This window comes from Branchiostoma lanceolatum, chromosome 14, assembly GCF_035083965.1.
Source record: "Branchiostoma lanceolatum isolate klBraLanc5 chromosome 14, klBraLanc5.hap2, whole genome shotgun sequence".
NCBI classification, from domain to species: domain Eukaryota; kingdom Metazoa; phylum Chordata; class Leptocardii; order Amphioxiformes; family Branchiostomatidae; genus Branchiostoma; species Branchiostoma lanceolatum.
In genome coordinates, this window is record NC_089735.1 from 12,137,130 (window position 1) to 12,154,705 (window position 17,576).

Below are 17,576 nucleotides of genomic sequence, written 5' to 3' on the forward strand. Positions count from 1 at the left end.
AATTACACGTTACCAAGACAGCCATCTACATCTGTCGGTGCCCTCAGGAGCATGTCAGCTAGGTGCGGATACCCAAAATCCTCCAAGGCCGTCAGGAAGACAGGGAAGGCCCTCGGTCCCCGTGTAGCCAGGATGTCCAGAAAACGCTCAACCTGAAGTGCGAAATTATGTTACTGAAGTTTGCGCTTAGATCATATTGTATACCTGCATTGATTTTTCATGGTCTCTACCTTTGGTTACTAGTTCTCGAACAACGGTTTGTTACTAAAAGTTAACTAGCCATATTCTGTTAACTTTGTTATGATCGTGAATCCATGCACACATTATTTTTCCAAATATCAAAATGAGTTACAAGATGACGTTGTCAAGTTCAACATTTTCGGAACTTTTGCCTGTTAAGAAGTATTCTTGGTGCTGAAATGCCTTCTTGATACCTTATTTATATTGTATAGTTTATACATTATAATTTATACATTTAGAATGCCTTTTAGTTGAAGTTCTACCTTTGATGCTCGCGTGCGTTCACACTCGATGTCTTCGAAGTGTTCTGGGTCCATGACCCCCTCTTGAATCATGTATGACCGGACATCTTGGACGCGGAGGCTCTGGACAATCTCCGTGCGATGACCACGGATAGAGGCGGCCTCCCAGGGATCCATCTTCAAGGTGAAAGGCATTGGGACGTATATATGGCGCTACATAGTAAGTATAATATGTACCCCTCCTCTTAAAGGCAACCAAAGCAATATTATGGCCCGAAAATCAGACTTTGAAAGTCAATTCATTTAGTCATTTCTATACCTGATTAGTTCAAATAACACTATCACAATGTATAGCGACGTCCATCATGCAACAATGCGACGTCGTTGTGATGTGAGAACTCACTGAAAATCGTCGCCAGGATTTTTGTAGGCTCGCAAAACTAAGGGAATCATCGTACGGCACGTTTTTGTGCGGTATCAAAATGCTCAAAGTATGAAGTTATCACGCAAATTTGCTAAATAGTGTTAGTAAATGTCATTACCATTAAGATTTCAGCATTTTTTAATTTCCATATTTTGGGCCCTAATATTGCTTTGGTTGCCTAGCTTTAACTCTTGCTATAAGTAATAAAGTATGATACCGCTTATGTTGTTAATTAGTTCATTGTCGTCATTGAAAAAGCACAGATTGACTTTACAGACACATAAGCTTAATATATGGGTAGAGAGAGGCTAACTTTATAGGTCGGGTGCGTTCTTACGATTAATGATGATATTATGCTGGTTTAACGACAAGTTCAGCCTTCTTACAATGCCATATTATTTCGAGATAGAATACAGCAAAAAGCGTTGGGTTAACCGGGAACAAACATTCTGTCCTTTGTAATGTAAAACAGCAACAGACTGAAACGAGCCAGGAAAGTGTCTGGTTTAAGTCTGCCGACGTCTAATTTTACCTAACAGCAGTTTTCGATTTTATGACGTTTTGATGTACGCAAAGCATGTGAAATGTCGAACCTACCAGATGGTACAACAGAATGATATTAACCACAAAGGTCGTTACCAGATTCTCAGAACCCGCAGTATAAAAATCGACTACCAGCTGCAGATGACTCATCCATGGCGCCAAGAATGCATCAGTAAGTTTTACTTTGAAATATGATCTTCTTACTCTCCAAGCAGAGGAGTGGGTCCAGCTGGTTTTTGACGTGTTTTAGGCGTTATTATCAGGCTACCTATTTTGTCTGTTCTTGTTTTATGTTGGCGACAACAATAAAAACGAGACCAAAGAGGAAGCCCGACAAAAACGCCTAAAAACACGTCAAAAACCAGCCGGACCCAATCCTGACTGCTTGGTAGAGTATGGTCTTCTAACCATGTGAACTTCTTTCCCCTAGACGGTGATCGCCGAGCGACAAAAATTTGATTCGTGTATATTTCATAATAGATATATGTAAAAGTATGATCTCAAAGACAGCAAAACACACAAGACGTAAAAAAAGTTTTCCCTCTATCAATAAAATTTGCTATGTGACCTGTCTAATATTTGGACACTCAGTGGTCGCTTCGCGGTCGCCGCCGGAGCCTCAATCGTATAAAAGAGGTGTATCTTAAGAATCAGTTACAAGTCATTTGTATGCGCATGTCCATGTCCGTAAAACACGACCAAAGAATATGAACTATTGATCATTTCTGAGCGGCGCCAGGATCGTCATCTATTATTCTCCACACTTCGTCTCTGGTCCTAAACTAGATCATGGACGTATATGTAATTCCGTGTCCCTATAAATCACATACATTCTACGTAATACTCAACAACAAGGGATTTACTTTGAATGGATCATCAGTAATTTTTCACGATGATTTTGATCGACCGGCGCATTAGCAAATCTCTTGATGAGAACGAATGACTTAATATGATTACGTATCACCCGAAAAGGCAAACGGTTGACGTACGGCGTTACTGTAATTGCAGTTGTTCCGATCCCTTGAAGTTCTTCAATCATCTAATTGACGTAGAATTGCTGTGGCATATATTATTGAAAAAGCCCTACAACTGCATCATAGGGATTATGAAACAAATCAAGAGGGCCGCCAAATCCTAGAGGACTATGATTTGTTGCTCATGATGCCCAAAACAATAAACGTAACTGTTCAAAGAGATAGTTGTCATCTGAAACAAACAAAGGCTTGGGTTTGCCCTTATTGAATTCAAACGACGAATGGTTGTTTTGCATTGGGAATCCGGGATGAGAGAATGGTCTCATGAGACAGGTGGAGACATTGACGATCAAATACATATCCGATGAAGTAACGTCTGCTTTCACCTGATTGCAACCGCAGAAAGCTCGCTTAAGGGCATTTGAGAGGTCAAACAGATGATAATTTGCAAACAATGCAATCAAAGGATTTCTTTTGTTCTTAATTATAGTTTTCGTGCAATGAAAAATCTCGCTCGTTGATTTTTACATTGGGGTCGATAATGGAACCTTGCAGTACACGTTACCTCATCAATAGCGCTTCCTCATTTTAAATTCAACATCGGGCACACCTAGCTATTTGAAATTACAACACAATAATGTATGATGTCATCGTATAGAATCCAAGAGCGACCCCCACTTGGCATACTAATCTGTATATACTCAATCTGGATACTAAAAAAGTAGGCAGAAATATCATTATATTATCAATTTGCTCCTCGTTACCATCATTATTAGACTTTATCGACATGCATATCTATTACAAATTATATATTCTAGACTGATTTCAACATTGTTTATGGAGTTGATTGAAAACACCATAACCAAATGTAAGTTGCATGTTTAGTATGCAGTGCAGCCATGTGATGTTTACATGTAAGATATAATGAATACGAAGCCTCACGTGAAAGAAATTTACAAGAAATGCATAATATCATTATATATCTGCAGCTCTGAGATAATGCAGGTCATCGTGTCCAGACGAATGCTGATAATTAAGGTGTATTGGCCTTAGCAAGGTCTGATGGGTCACGGACTACGAGTGACTTCAAAATAACATTTACAAATGCACATACAACCATGCAATAACAATCATTGGCGACAATGATATTTCTACTAAAAAAAGAACAGGCGTTAAATGTAGATACTATCATAGAGCACAGAAAATAAAACATTTATTTTCCATGTGCAGCAGCTCATCGTATAGATACTGTCTGTGTTTGCCATGGATATTGGCTGTATGTCGCTACACGGAAGTCTGGTAATATATTAACATTGGTGCAAATTTGTGCTGCTGTTATATGTATTGCCCAGCTATGTATCCCGTTGACATGGTGCCAATAACTAATGTTATAACCAAGTTTTCCCTTTCAAAACATGTCTCGCTGTCCATGCCACTTACCGTTGCCCGCTCTCTTGCAGAAAAGGCCGGCTCGGAATATCCTAGAGACCGGGGTTATCAGACCGTAACCATCGGGGGTGAAACCGGTCTGGCACCGACGACGTCTCCGCCCAAGGGTACCTGTCTATCGGGATGAAGATAACCACAACAATCCAGCTCTTGTTAGGGCGTTATTGTAGCCAAATATGGCAGATGTAAGCGGCCCTGCCGTTGGCTGCTGCAGTGCTGTTATGCCGGTACAGCTGAATGAAATCATTCCAGACCGATCGATCTCTTTTTAGGGGCTCGACCATTATTGCCGTCGGAGGGTGTCCTTAAAATCAATAACACTTGCACTGGGATAAAACGGAGGGTGCACTTTGCCTTTCAATTTATAGGTATTGCAGCAACGATGCATTTTGATAATTAATTTCATATTTGAACATATGCACAATAAACACCGAATGACAATGGTCGGTCCCGTTCTACTCCTGAACGTGAGAGGACTCGAATATTAGCATCCCGTCGTCTGTCACAACCATCAATCATCGCCATGATGCTGAGGATTGCCGACGCCTCACATGATCATTGACGTAACTACACGCAGCGGCATTTTTAGCAGGCTTACACTGGTCTCTACCAGACGATTTGGGTTGCTAGAAAAACAACACCTGGTAGTAAAACTGGCCAACCCTTCAATGGGTGCCAAAAACTCTATGGCCGCCTTCTCCCTTAAGCATGTTATCCTACCCATTTGGCCAATGTTTATGATTTTGCAGTCACCTAATGTGTTTGGTAGAGACTGGACTTACATTGCGTGACGTCCATGAAATAGCTTACTATAGGCAATACTTACCTCACGTTTATGAATGATAAAATATGGATTCCCACTATTATATGAAGCATGACTTTATACGAAATCTCTCAATAGATTATGAAGAATTTGTGTAAAAATGCAAGAAATTTCAATTACAATTTTTGCTTTATTAGTCTTGAAAACTGTTTTTAGTGCGTCCTTATGCTCAATTACTACCTTAACCTCTTGAACCATCTCTAATCGTTTTGTCTTAACCTCATAAATATAACTACAAACTTTACACATTCAATTGATGTGTATAATGTGAATTCTCGTTGATGTTGAAATATTGTAGAGTAGAATGTCGTTGATTTATAAAGAAATAATCACGAATGGAGTTTTTACAATGTCTCTGTTAGGTTTTGCAATGCTACCATAACCAGTCTTGAATAATGGCCAAATTGCTAGTCTAAGATCAAAATAACAGTAAAAAAAAAAAATTAAAACAGACAGTTGTAAGTCCTTTCATCATTGCATTCTGGAGACCGTAGCCTCAAAAGAGGGACTTCTACATCTTTTCCTGCCACGCTAATCGTATTTTTCCTCTTTTCATCAGATAATGTTGACGAGCAGAGCCTCAAGGTCCTTACCGAGGTAATGGAAGGACCCGGTATCTTCTGGACTAACCTGATTAACTCCTTATTGATTGGGGCAGTAATTGGATGTGGATGGTCTGAGAGTGCTCATCAGTTTAACAGATATACCATACAATATTGTCTTTACTTCATTAACATATGTATTCAGAGGTTTGGTATAAAAACCTAGTTCTACCAGATCTGTCCTTAGTCACTGAAGAATGATAGCGGATGCTGTCTGAAACGTCTGTTTCAAAATTTGATCCAGTTGCTTGAGTAACTATTTTTGGCGTATCTTATTACCTGGATGTCTAACCTTCATCAACATACCACACAATATTCAAAAATCAACCTAGCCACATTCAAACATTTGTTGACTGAACAACAAGTATTTTTGTAAGCCTTTAGAGTGGTGTTTGTACTGTACTTGCAGAGCAAGCATCTCTCATTTATTGAGAATCCAAAATGACAGAAATAATTGAAGACGGATGGTCTGAGAACGCTCGTCACTATAACAGATTACTTCACACACATGCAATTCAACACAATATTCAAAAATCAACTTAGCTATAAAAAGAATTGACCATCATAACAACACTTTCCAAAGATTTTCTGAGCGGCACATGTACATACTAACAGAATGTTTCATTCTTGCAGGGTGCATGGTCGTATGCTACATTGTAGAGTCACATTTCTGAACCAGCACTCGACCGAGAACTGCGGGAACAAAAAGTATGATATCAAAGACAACAAAACACACAAAGAGTAAAAAGAAATTAGTCATCAGCATATTTTTTTTTGTATTTCATTAACACTTCTATTTGCAATTCCCATAAATAGCCAGAATGGGCTAAGGTTTGGTAATGTGACCGTAGCATAAGTAACTTCCCACTGGCCTGTATGAAACAATTTCCGTGCAGTTAGAATTTTGAACTTGAAGTGAGAAAGTTTTAGCTCTTCAACAATAATATTCTATAGAACTAACCAATCCAATTCCTGCAAGGAATATAAGAAAACAAATCTCAATACAAGAAAAAATGAAACAAGAAAAATTTGCTTGCCCCATTGACAGGAACGATTTCTTGGACACAGAATAATTTTCTTCCTGGAAGATTAATTTTCTGTGTGGAAGTAAAACAAGAAAAAATTCCTTTTCCATTTTTGGTAGTGTGTATGCATGGAGGGCTGGCAAGTCCCAGACAAATCTTGGCCACCTATTTCTCGATACTGGGTCAATGGACACTATAGTACTAAAAGTGGGTCTTCTTCTTCATTGATTTCCCCAATGGCTGAAAGAAAGTTCACCAGCCAGTGTACTTAACAATTGAGTGTCGAAAGGGCATTGCTACTGATAACACTGGGAGCAGTAAGTGTGTGAACTGTTCAACATTTTAACTTGGTTAGGAGTAACAAAGTCAGGGATTTAATCTGACCCATTTTCCTATGCAGAGCCTTGCGCTGCCCGTGGCCTATACAATATGCCTGGGAAAGGCTGTGCTAAACCGGGCTGAGGTTTCCACATTTTCCACATGTATATTATGCAGGCCATTGGTGAGGCTCTGCATAGATCTAGAATGGTCTGACGGTCTGACCTATCCAGTAACATTTTGAACACTGATTTTCCATGATGCCAGCATCCTATATGTTTGAAATGACCACACCTCATGCATGAAAAGAAACCACCACACTTATTGGTACAAGTGGGGGTCCATCCCTGTATACATAAGAGTGGATCATACCTATCAGTCCAGTCTTACACGTCTCGTCATCCCTGTGTAAAATGGTGTGTTATGCCTTATCTTAGTTTACCAGTTACATGTATGTTTTGGTAGGGATTGAGATCTGGCAGAATTGACAGTTCTACTGGTAGACAGAGACAGAGACTGCAAATGGGCTCTCTACTTTTAGAATCGCTGATTGTATTGAGATCCTGATTATCAGTGATCGCTCTGTTGACAGAGACTCCAATCACGATCTCTACACTCAGTTATATAAACAAACAAGTCACTTCAACTCAATACAATTATGTGCCCTTTCATTTGTTAAAAAAACTTAATACAAACAGTACATGTATGTGCACCACAATGCTGGACAGCCCTTTGAGACAACAACATAACGCGGATTCAAAAAGTTGCAGATTGGGGTCCAAGAATTGTTTATTTACATTCTTGACACAAACATCATCGAAGACAGTCTGTTACAATGTCACAGCCTTGTTGATTGTTTCAGAATCTTGATAATGTTTTGAAGCACTGTACTAAGCCATCTGTAAACCTATTCCCCAATATACATGTGTCTGCATACTATATCAACCATTTAAACAGTTACAGGGTCTCTAGTGCTGCTTCAAGAACTCAGATTTGATGATAAAATAAAGCTCAACTCTGCTAATTCTGCTCTTATTGTATAACTTAAGAAGTGAACAAAAATGACTGTGACAATGTATAGAAATCTTAAATAGACAGGGTTCTCAAGAACATAACCTACTGTACAAAGTAGGTGCTAACTCAGCTTGAGTAAAGTGTTGAAGTCTGGAGTGCACACTAGTCTGTGTTTTACAGGGCCTAAGATGGTCATGTCACCGGTCTGGGCCTCAGTGTTATGTCTGACAGACACCAATTCCTGAAAAATCAAATACAGAAAGATATTGTTTTCTGTGCTGTGGAAAAAAATCCAAGAAAATGTATATGAAAGGAGCACTTTATGAGGTGTTGCTCATCTTTTATGTTTAAGTGACTGTTTAAAACCAGAAATACAATGTAGTACAAGCCGCGCAAAAATGATGCAGTCGTCTTCGGTAACATTTTGGTCACTTGCGGTCCAGATTGGGGGTGGTCGCGGTCACAGAAGACAAGTGGTCGTCTTTGACACATTGTTTAATGCTTGCGTCTTTGGGGACAGAAAATCGGGACCGACCGAAAGCGGTCGCCTTTTGGACATGGTCGTCAGACCAAGTTTGACTGTAGTAATGTCCAAGCAGACCTTCAGGTGGCCAAATCGTAACAGCCAGCTAAGACTATGTTGCATGGCCATGTAGCCATTATGACTTTGCCATAGGAAGATCTGCTTGGAGATTATGTAGCAGCGCCTCACCTGGTGAAAAGAACAGTGGCTTCCCATGTTCACATCGAGTGCGACATGCCCTAACACTAGCCGGGTCCTGCCTGACTTCAGGACCTGAAGCTTCCCGATGTAACCTTCCGACATGTTGGGCAACACTGAGGAAAGTTCACCTCCAGCTTTGTCCTAAAAATCATAACATACATGCCCACATCACACAAACTGTTTTATCCTCAAGGCTAGGTAGAAATGAATTCATAAGTAACAAGAGCTTTTAAAAAAAGCTGGCGTTTCGGCTACGTTTATGAGTGTGAATTGTCTTTTCCCTTTACTTGAAGTAAAATCTGCCAGAGGAAGTCACTCAAAGGCTGTTCAGTCTATAAGAAAAATTGTCATTTTGGGAAATGAGTACTGTTTTAATAGAGAAAGGCAGATTGGGGAAAGCAATTTTGAAGTTACGTCACTTAACTTAAGTGCTTTTGAAAAAGCTGGTCTTGGCCTACAACTTGTACTTATTTCTAAAATGTATAATAGGCTCATTATAAAAGCTATCAATGTAATTATGTACATGGCACGCAATAAAACATAAAATTTGAAAAAGCACCATTGAATCATCAGCACTATGGTAATTAAGTGAAATAGAAGTTCATAACAGCTAAGGTTCTATCTAAAATGACTACCAAATGTCAAACAAATCAACAGCTACCTCATCCGTATTATTCTGGTTTCCGCATTTACAACATTTCTTCCTTATTTTCCTGGGTAATTTTGCTAAAATTCATGAAAATTCCCATAGTTTTGTGCCCAGGGGCGCCACTTTCCACGTCCGTGTTGTCTGAATGAAGTCGATACTGAACAATGGAGCATTTGCTACTGTAACAAAGAATCGCTGTTTTGCAAACAACATCAAGAGCCTCTGTTTACATCGGGGATAGAAGTTTAGTGGCGAGTGTTTTGCAAGAATCATCTTACCGCGCATAGGAGCCGCTGCACGGTATTTTCCATTACAATGAACAGAAAAATTCGAATGCCGGGTTTGGAATCTATGAAGTCCTGTTCATAAGACAAAGGCCTTGTATATATTAAATGAATATTTAAAAATAACAAATATAAAATATTTCTTTACTTATTAATGAAAAAAAATGATATTCATAAATATGATATTGATAGATTAATATAATATCAATATTTATTTTTGATATTCAATATCTAAAAAGAAAAAAAAATCCATGCACGGACACGAACCCGGATCTTCTGGGTCCGAAGTGCTTCGCGTCGCCAGATCGGCCAAGCTGCGGTACGTAACTAGTCACTTTGGACGTAATGCTATAACCTCACTATATGGTATCATTTATGCCGATTTTTGGTCGTTTTCTTGACGAAATCATTTTTTTTCTTCTGCAATCTTGTGGAATAGATGTAATATGGTCATTTTTCAGGATATCAAAGTCCGAAACCACAATGCAATGATATTTCCGAACAGTTGTAGCAGTTACATGCGGTCGCCCTCCTGTGTCACATGCAAATCTAGCCTGCCTGCCTTTTCGTGCTCTCTTGCCATATAAGGCAACGGCTATACAAGGATTTGGGAACGTACTGCCATATAAGGTCTTATTGTGTGCGACACAGTGTTGAACCAAGCTTCCCTGGTTCCTGCCTGCAAGGTAAAAGCCAGGACATTGCGTTCCGGCGCGCATGCGCCGAAACGCAAAAATTGATTGTGAAATTTCTATCTCTAAACCCTCTAAGGGCACTATGAGGGCTCAAAATACTGGGTTCATTATGCACTTTTGTGCACCCAAAATTGAAGCTGTGCACCTGCTTTTGGCTGCGGGTGCACCCTAGATATTTGTGTAGGTTATGTTCATAAAGGTACTATCGAACACTAGTATACAGTGTATTCTTGACATTTACCTGTCATAAAAATAATCAAAACTTTCTAAAATTTCAAAGTCATATGGCAATAGTCTAAGAATTTCAGAAGTAAGCTCTGAAGAGGGTCAGTAACATTTGTAATATGGTTTTGCTGATGTTCTTCTTTATTTTATGCTGTGCAACCAAAATTATTTTCAGTGCACCTAGATTTTTAGGTTACCAGTGCACTTATTCCCAAACATGAAATTGAAGCCCTGTATACAGATTCATATCCTTTCAGCCTGTAAAATTTGTAAACTAATAAATATGATGAGGAGCTTGTTCGGTTTCCATTTCATGTCAAACAGGTCAAACCTCAGGCAGAAATTACACGAGTACACTGACAACATCTTAAATGTGATTTGTAAAGATTTGTGACAACTCTGCCACACAAAAAACCTGATCCCCAGTTTACCTCTAATTTAGAGTCTAAATGGCTTCACTTTACATCTAGCAAAGTATCACATGGGAAATCATGATGAAGATCAAGGAAGTTTTTATCACATTACAAACACAAAAAGTTATTGTGTGCCGAGAAGAATAATGTAAACAGAAATTTGGACTACAAAATATTCACAGATGACTGAAAAACAAGTTGAGCTGATATTATTGTGGTTAATTTCCCATGACAGAAAAAATACTGTATGCACTTTTACAGTGGTTTACAACAGAGAAATCTATCTATATTAAGTTAGGGAATAGGCAGACATGAGAAAAAAATCCTGTACATGCAAGTAATGGAATCTGTTTTCCAGAAAGCAATTTCCACAATTGGATTCGTGACCCAAGTTTAATCTTGTTATGATTTTATAATAGTCAGAGGGTCATTTTGTTACCTAAGTAGAAATTATGAAAATCTGATAAACTATAAGTCTTACATTTCAATTCACTGTTGAATGTTGAATTTCATGTTAGTTGAAAGAGGACGGATTCCTTAGTATGCGTTTTTGAATTTTAAAAAAGTCAAAAGTGACTGGACATTAGTGTTTCAATAGAGTCTTTGGGATGGCAAAAACACTAAGAACAGTTCTTTCCAGCTCTAAATTTAGGCCAAAAGGACTACAGATTTTTTTTGCTCTAAATCTTCACCTTCCTCTCTGTTTTGTTTGACACAGAGAAGCTAGGTGCCAATTGCTTGAGAAATCTTGCAGGACTTACTAGATTCATCAAGCCTCTGGCACATAGTTTACTGTCCTACCTGGCATGCTCCCCAATGCAATGTTGAACTCGTCAACCCTGAAACGCTTATTATTTTCTACATTTTGAGGGATTCATTCTAATCTAGTGGCAAAGTCAAGGCAACATCATTCTGAAGTTTTGATTCGGTCCATCAAGGGAAATGGACTGGTTCAAATTATATGTCCTTCCTAAGTAGTCCAGGAGGAGATTCTCAGAAGAGGCCTAAAAATTGACAAACGTAGGACACCCTTTATATATTTAGTCCACTATCATAGAATGATAGCTTGATGTCCCTTGAACATCTTAAGGTATGTTGTTCTATGGGCAAGGTAGGACATCATGGTTCCAAGGCTCTTATGCAAATTTATGCAAATACGGCAATTATGTCATGAATTGAAAAGAAAACAGTATCTAATTCCATTCAGGGATGGAAAGACGGACGATGGAGAGAGCTTTGAATAGGACGCTACATATACCTCTTCCTTTTCTTGTTTAGTCTTCCCATCTTCCTTCTTGACTTCTCGTCTGCCGTCGTCATCTTGGGAGGGTGGGAGGATGGGGAGGGTGTCCGGTAACTGGAAGAACAGCATCTCACTGTCATTCCCAGCCTTACTGCAGAACAACTCTGCACATGTGACCTGTACAGGGAGGGGCAAAATAGTTTATCGTCATCATCTATCAACCAAACTTGGACAAAGTTAGTGCTGATTTCATGCCACATTAAGCTGTCCTTAAGCCCCCGTCACAAATAAGAAATTCAGCTTGGCCGACGTGTTGGCGAGCTTCAAATGTGCATTTTCGGCCGAAGTACGGCCGACGTCCTGTTGATTACGCAGGTTTCGGGCAATTTTTAGAAATCAAAGTTGATCCAAAAATTGGCCTTTTACCAGGTTAGTCGATTCTGACTTCTTCCATGTCCAAAAGATGGTACCATCTCATGGGGCATTTTTAGATTTTTGTGTTCGACGGATGTCGCTTGAGATTTTCATTGGAAAATAGGGTCGACGCTCGGGCGATTTTGAAATTCGGCAAGCTTCGGGCGATCTACAAAGTCGGCCGACGCTTGCATGAATTGTGACACCGGCTTTATTAGGTATCTCTATCCCAGTGTCTCTGGTAAAAGTATCAGTAAAATTCAGTTCTCTGCAGTGAACTTGGCCTCTCAGCTTCCACAGGAGTACTCATGAAAATATTCTTTGCTTGGCCCGGCTGTGGAAAGGCCAGATTGTGCACGTTACTGACTTTGTGGACATGGCGTATTTTGGGATGGATCTCTTGTAATCTATTCTCTATTCTTTATTTGTAATCTATGATGCACTGTCATATATATGTAAGACCTATACACAACCAACAGTTACCAAATTTTGCAGCACTCAAACTTTAAATACAGAAAAGTCATTTAGACTTTCGAAAAAAAAACCTGTAACAGTTTTCTCACCCTTTTGCCCTGTCCCACTTCAGATTTCACCCGAGCAGCAAAATCATTTAGACTTTAAAAAAGACACCTGTAACAGTTTTCTCACCCTTTTGCCCTGTCCCACTTCGGACTTCACCCGAGCAGACTGTGCTTTGACAGGTGCAGTTGGGACACTTGGTTTAGTCAAATCCTCCATCTCAACATCATCTTCAGTCTCTGGCTTTACTACTCACAGGGAAACAAAAGAATAATGTCATGTGGTTGAAAGTTAGGAAAAGAAGTTGATTATTGGTAAAAGTATACGAATATCACTTTTGTGTAGATTACATTTTTTGGGCTGGCAACTGAATAGTTATTACTACTACCATCAGGGAAAGACTTGAAACTTACAAATATGATCAAAGTGTACATTAGTTGCAAAAAGCCCCTGAATCACATGATATTTCTTTCAAAACTGCAAAAGTGAAAAACTGTTCAACAGATAGACAGAAAGGATAGAAGGCTATGTGATTAAAAAAAAAAAATATCACATGCAAAACCAAAACATTATCGGTTTTGACAGAAATTCACAGGAAACCCCAAAACAGAAACAAAGAAACACCAAACTTTCTTCATATTTTAACCATCCAATGCAAAGAATAGAATAACACTTATACAAATGTATTAGATGTAATGACAAACCTTTGGTGTCAGTTTTGACATCTGTCTCCATCTCTTCCTCTTCCTTGTGCTTTACCAGAGAGCCAGTTGTTACTAGAGGCACCTGCACCGGCAGTAGACTTTTCTCTGTCTCCCTATAGCCAATGTCACTGACAAACTGGGACAACGAGAGGGAATGAAAAATATGATATAAAAGACAACAACATACACTAAACATTTTTGAAAATCATCACATGATATGATCATGATGTGAGCGTAATTTGTGTATATTTATTTTTTTGTTCCTGCAAACAGCCGCAGTTTTACTTTTAGAAATTTGACCCTAGCATTAGACTAGTGATAGCACATGCTGTATGAACTTGACACATGACACATAAGTTCACAATACTAATGATTGAGACTTAAGTGCTAATAATTTTGTCCCCTAGCTTACGTCATCTCTTTGAAGAGCCTTGAGGATTTTCTTGGTGTCTTCCTTGTTTTCTGGGATGTCTGTTCTACTCCCAGCCTTGAATACTGGGGCAGGCATATCAGAGGAGCCATAGGACCCACCTCCACCACCACCTCCTAGGAACAAGAAATATAAACAACTGATTAAACAATAGGTGATACAGTAGGTGATATGTGCTTGATTCCATCTACCACAGAGTTACAGTTTGATAGATACTTATAAATGTTCATGTATACATTCATGAATGCCCGTTTATTCTGAAGAATAAAAGCCATAATTGACGTAAACATCACAGGTAAAAACTACTGCAAGCCACACAGCTAGGATAGAAATGTTCAGTTCAAAGTAACACAATATCTTGCAAATGTAATGTTAATGTTCAACTACATCAATGTATTGTAAATGTAATACAGAGTATGTTTAAGTATAGTATGTCTGGTAGTGTAGATGTTCAGTGTTCTACACAGTTTATCTAGCTGTAGTAGTATCAACATGGGCGGATTACATCTTGTACTTAGAGTCAGTCGCATTCGGGACTGCATTCTTCTTACTGCAACACTTTCACATGGCAAGGAGTAACAGAGTTCATTATACCCAGATAAAATCGGTTTTCAAAACATTGGTGAGAAAAGTGACTTTACAGTGTACTTTCAGGCTGTTCCATACAGTACTGTAAATGCATTTAAATTTTATTTTGCGCTGGGGCGAAAATGGAGTGTTCGCGGTGGTCTTAAGTTTGCAGCAGCGCTATATAGTCACATCTGCTACGGTATCAGAAAAAAAATCCGCGAACATAAAACCATCGCTAAAATTTCTGCACTTACAGTACCATCGTCACTATCTACATGTAGATTGTTGTGTACAGAACATGCACTTACCTCTGCGGACCTGTCTCCCAGCTGGACCCTCCTCAAAGATGGAGTGTGTTCTGATGACATCTCCACCCCTCCCCCTTCCTCTCCCCCTCCCCCCACGACCTCTCCCCCTCTCCTCTCCCCTTTTCGAAGACTTGCCCTTCTGTTCACTTTGCTTGCTTGTAGATGATTCCCTAAAAAAAGGTGTATCAAAATAATAATGTGCTTGACATTAGAATGATTTTTAAAAACTGGCAATAACTCAGTCGAATCTGTTATTCTGTACGTAGATTAGTAGTATTATAATTTAACTATGTACCTCTTATTTTAAGACAATAAAACAAAAAAAGAGTGCATACATGTGTCAGCTTGACTGACAGCACTATCCTCTTTACATAGCAATGGTACAGTACTAATACATATCTAATAAGTATCTATGCATGGACTCACCCATTTTTATTCCTCTCTTTTCGAACTGGAATGTTGGGGGTAAAAGTTTTCTGTAAACAGAGATGGCACATTTTATTTGATGCACATCAGATATAAGTCCGTAAACAACAGACAAATTTATAGCTTATAACATGGGAGCATCATTACATGTATTTTGTAATGTTTGAAGACAATACAACGTCATTGATGGCACAGCAACATACAACATTTTCTGATTATATATAATATATATATTTATAAATATACACCATAAACATGTGCCGAATGCATCTATACACCATTGTCCTGTTGCTAAATATTGCACCATCAAAAATTGTATTCGAATTCGCAAGGTAATTAGCTTAGGATTGTCTGTATGTGACGTCACAGAAAACATTGTTCAGAATTTCACATTGCAGTTTGTGACGTATTTTGTGAAGCAAACAGTGCTGATCGCAATAACATACCAGGGTTTTTTTCAAGAAGAAAATTGCAAGGAGCCGCGAGGGAGCAAAGGAACCAAGTGGGGGGATGGTGTGGAAGAATGGTTTCCCCCTTGACTGGTGAGTTTTAGAGAATTTTAGGTTAAAATGGAGCAGTCTTTGGCTTACTGAGGGGCAAAGTTATTGTCAGACAGGTCACAGTTGAAGACTGTGGTCACATGTGACCTAGTACTGGTAGCATCCTTGGTCAATCAGAATTTTATGCTTGTCAGTGTCACAGAACCTCCTCCCCAGGGTAAGGAGGCACATGGTCAGGGTATGGAGGGGGAAAGGGCACTCCGCCCCTGTTCCCCTCTTTAACTAGTAGATGAACCCCTGTATGCAAATTTGCAAGACGCTAGATAAGATAAGTATCCCTGAAACAGTCCCCATAGTGACCTACCTTTGGCACCCCCCCTAGTGTGAGATCCCTGGGACTGCGGATGGACGGTAACCTCCGGGGGGCTCCCCGTCCTCGTCTCGCCACCAGGGGGGAGGAGGGAGTCACGTTACCTGACGCTCCACTGGCGCCAGGTGCGGGACGTCCTGGACCGTCCTTATTAGAGGCCATACTTCTCTGCCTCTGTATCAAGATGTCAACAAATCGAGTAAGCCTGTTAACGATCACGGATCCACCTGTGCATGTACTGGTCATGATCAAAGGCGAAGCCCGGAGCCATAAACAAAACATGTCTGGACATTGTTATGAAAACAGACGGGTGGATATCTGGGCCTATTTAAAGCATGGTCAGACAATAAGCCCATTCACGGTTCCGACTACGCATGTGCAGTGTCAACGGTGAAGGCCCCTAACTTGTATTACAGTGCTCATCTCGACATTGTCTAGATTTGCATAACAACGTAACGCCCCAACGGATTTAGTTTACGTCTCGGGGGGCCTTTACCATATGTGTAGTCGGAACCGTGAATGGGCTTATAACTATTTACAGGTCAGGGGCCTTAAACTTTGGTCGGATTTGTAATTGTGTAACCATATTATTGATACGTATAATGTCCCTCCACAGAATGTAGGACCAGCTCAGACATGTCTTTTGTTGATATTTCTTTTTCAACGACTTTTGTGAGTTCAATTAGCCTGATATTCAGTCTTCTTCAATTCTACTAACATGAACAAGACTGGACCTCACGCTAAGACAACATTTGGATGTCATTAGTCCAACTTTAACATTACAAAACGAACCAAGACGACTGAGACCTAATTAGGGTAATTTTCTCAGGACTAAAAGAAGACTCATTTCCGGTAGGAATATGGACCTTAGAAGCTTTATCATGTCTATTCAACATGCAAATTGTTATGATCAGCCACCAGCCATCGAAAGAAACGTGCCGCCCCCCTCCCCAACCGACTAAGTGTCCTACAGTAACCTTGTAAGATGTTCGTAAGGATATGAATTGGACATACGCAGTGCTGGAGGTAGTAGGCATATCATTTACGTGCATAAATTGTCATTCTCACCTTTAATTATCCGAAAATTAGAAGATCTTCGCAAGCTCCGCGCAACTATCGCAGTCAGTCATGAGTAACCTTTAACTCTTGACCCCGGAAGTAGAAGCAGGTAACCTGGTTATCCACATAATACTGTAACGAATCAGGGAGGAAGCATATAGCTTCCCTAGTAAGGTTACGGGCTGGGCTATTTTGTGCCTTTTTTCTGTGTTTTTTTTTCGTGCTGCGGTTTCTGGGTACAATCATATCTGATAAGCAAGCAGTGCAGAGAAAATAGCACGTAGGTGACCCCCCTCCCAAAAAAATGGTCCAGTCCGTAAACCTCCTATTCTGTGCTGCTGTTACATGTACATGCTGTTGTGCACGGTGAGTTTTTCATGACATTGTTT

The 17,576-nt window shown here is 39.6% G+C and overlaps 1 protein-coding gene and 1 long non-coding RNA gene across 2 annotated transcripts; both read right to left on the reverse strand.

Annotated features, from left to right (window-relative positions):
• LOC136448997 (uncharacterized) lies at positions 1 to 4,131 on the reverse strand. The gene is made up of 3 exons (XR_010757961.1): positions 3,864 to 4,131; positions 504 to 659; positions 1 to 152 (listed from the first exon to the last, which is right to left on the reverse strand). It is a non-coding gene; the product is annotated as an uncharacterized lncRNA (long non-coding RNA).
• A 3,280-nt stretch (positions 4,132 to 7,411) lies between these two features.
• Positions 7,412 to 17,304, reverse strand: LOC136448562 (DNA-directed RNA polymerase III subunit RPC4-like). Its single transcript, XM_066448175.1, has 10 exons — positions 17,197 to 17,304; positions 16,123 to 16,302; positions 15,259 to 15,308; positions 14,833 to 15,002; positions 13,937 to 14,070; positions 13,525 to 13,660; positions 12,950 to 13,068; positions 11,903 to 12,064; positions 8,367 to 8,519; positions 7,412 to 7,895 (listed from the first exon to the last, which is right to left on the reverse strand). The coding sequence occupies exons 2-10, from the start codon at positions 16,288 to 16,290 to the stop codon at positions 7,776 to 7,778; spliced, it is 1,212 nt and encodes a 403-aa protein (XP_066304272.1). The 5' UTR covers positions 16,291 to 16,302; positions 17,197 to 17,304; the 3' UTR covers positions 7,412 to 7,775.
• Positions 17,305 to 17,576: the final 272 nt, after the last annotated feature.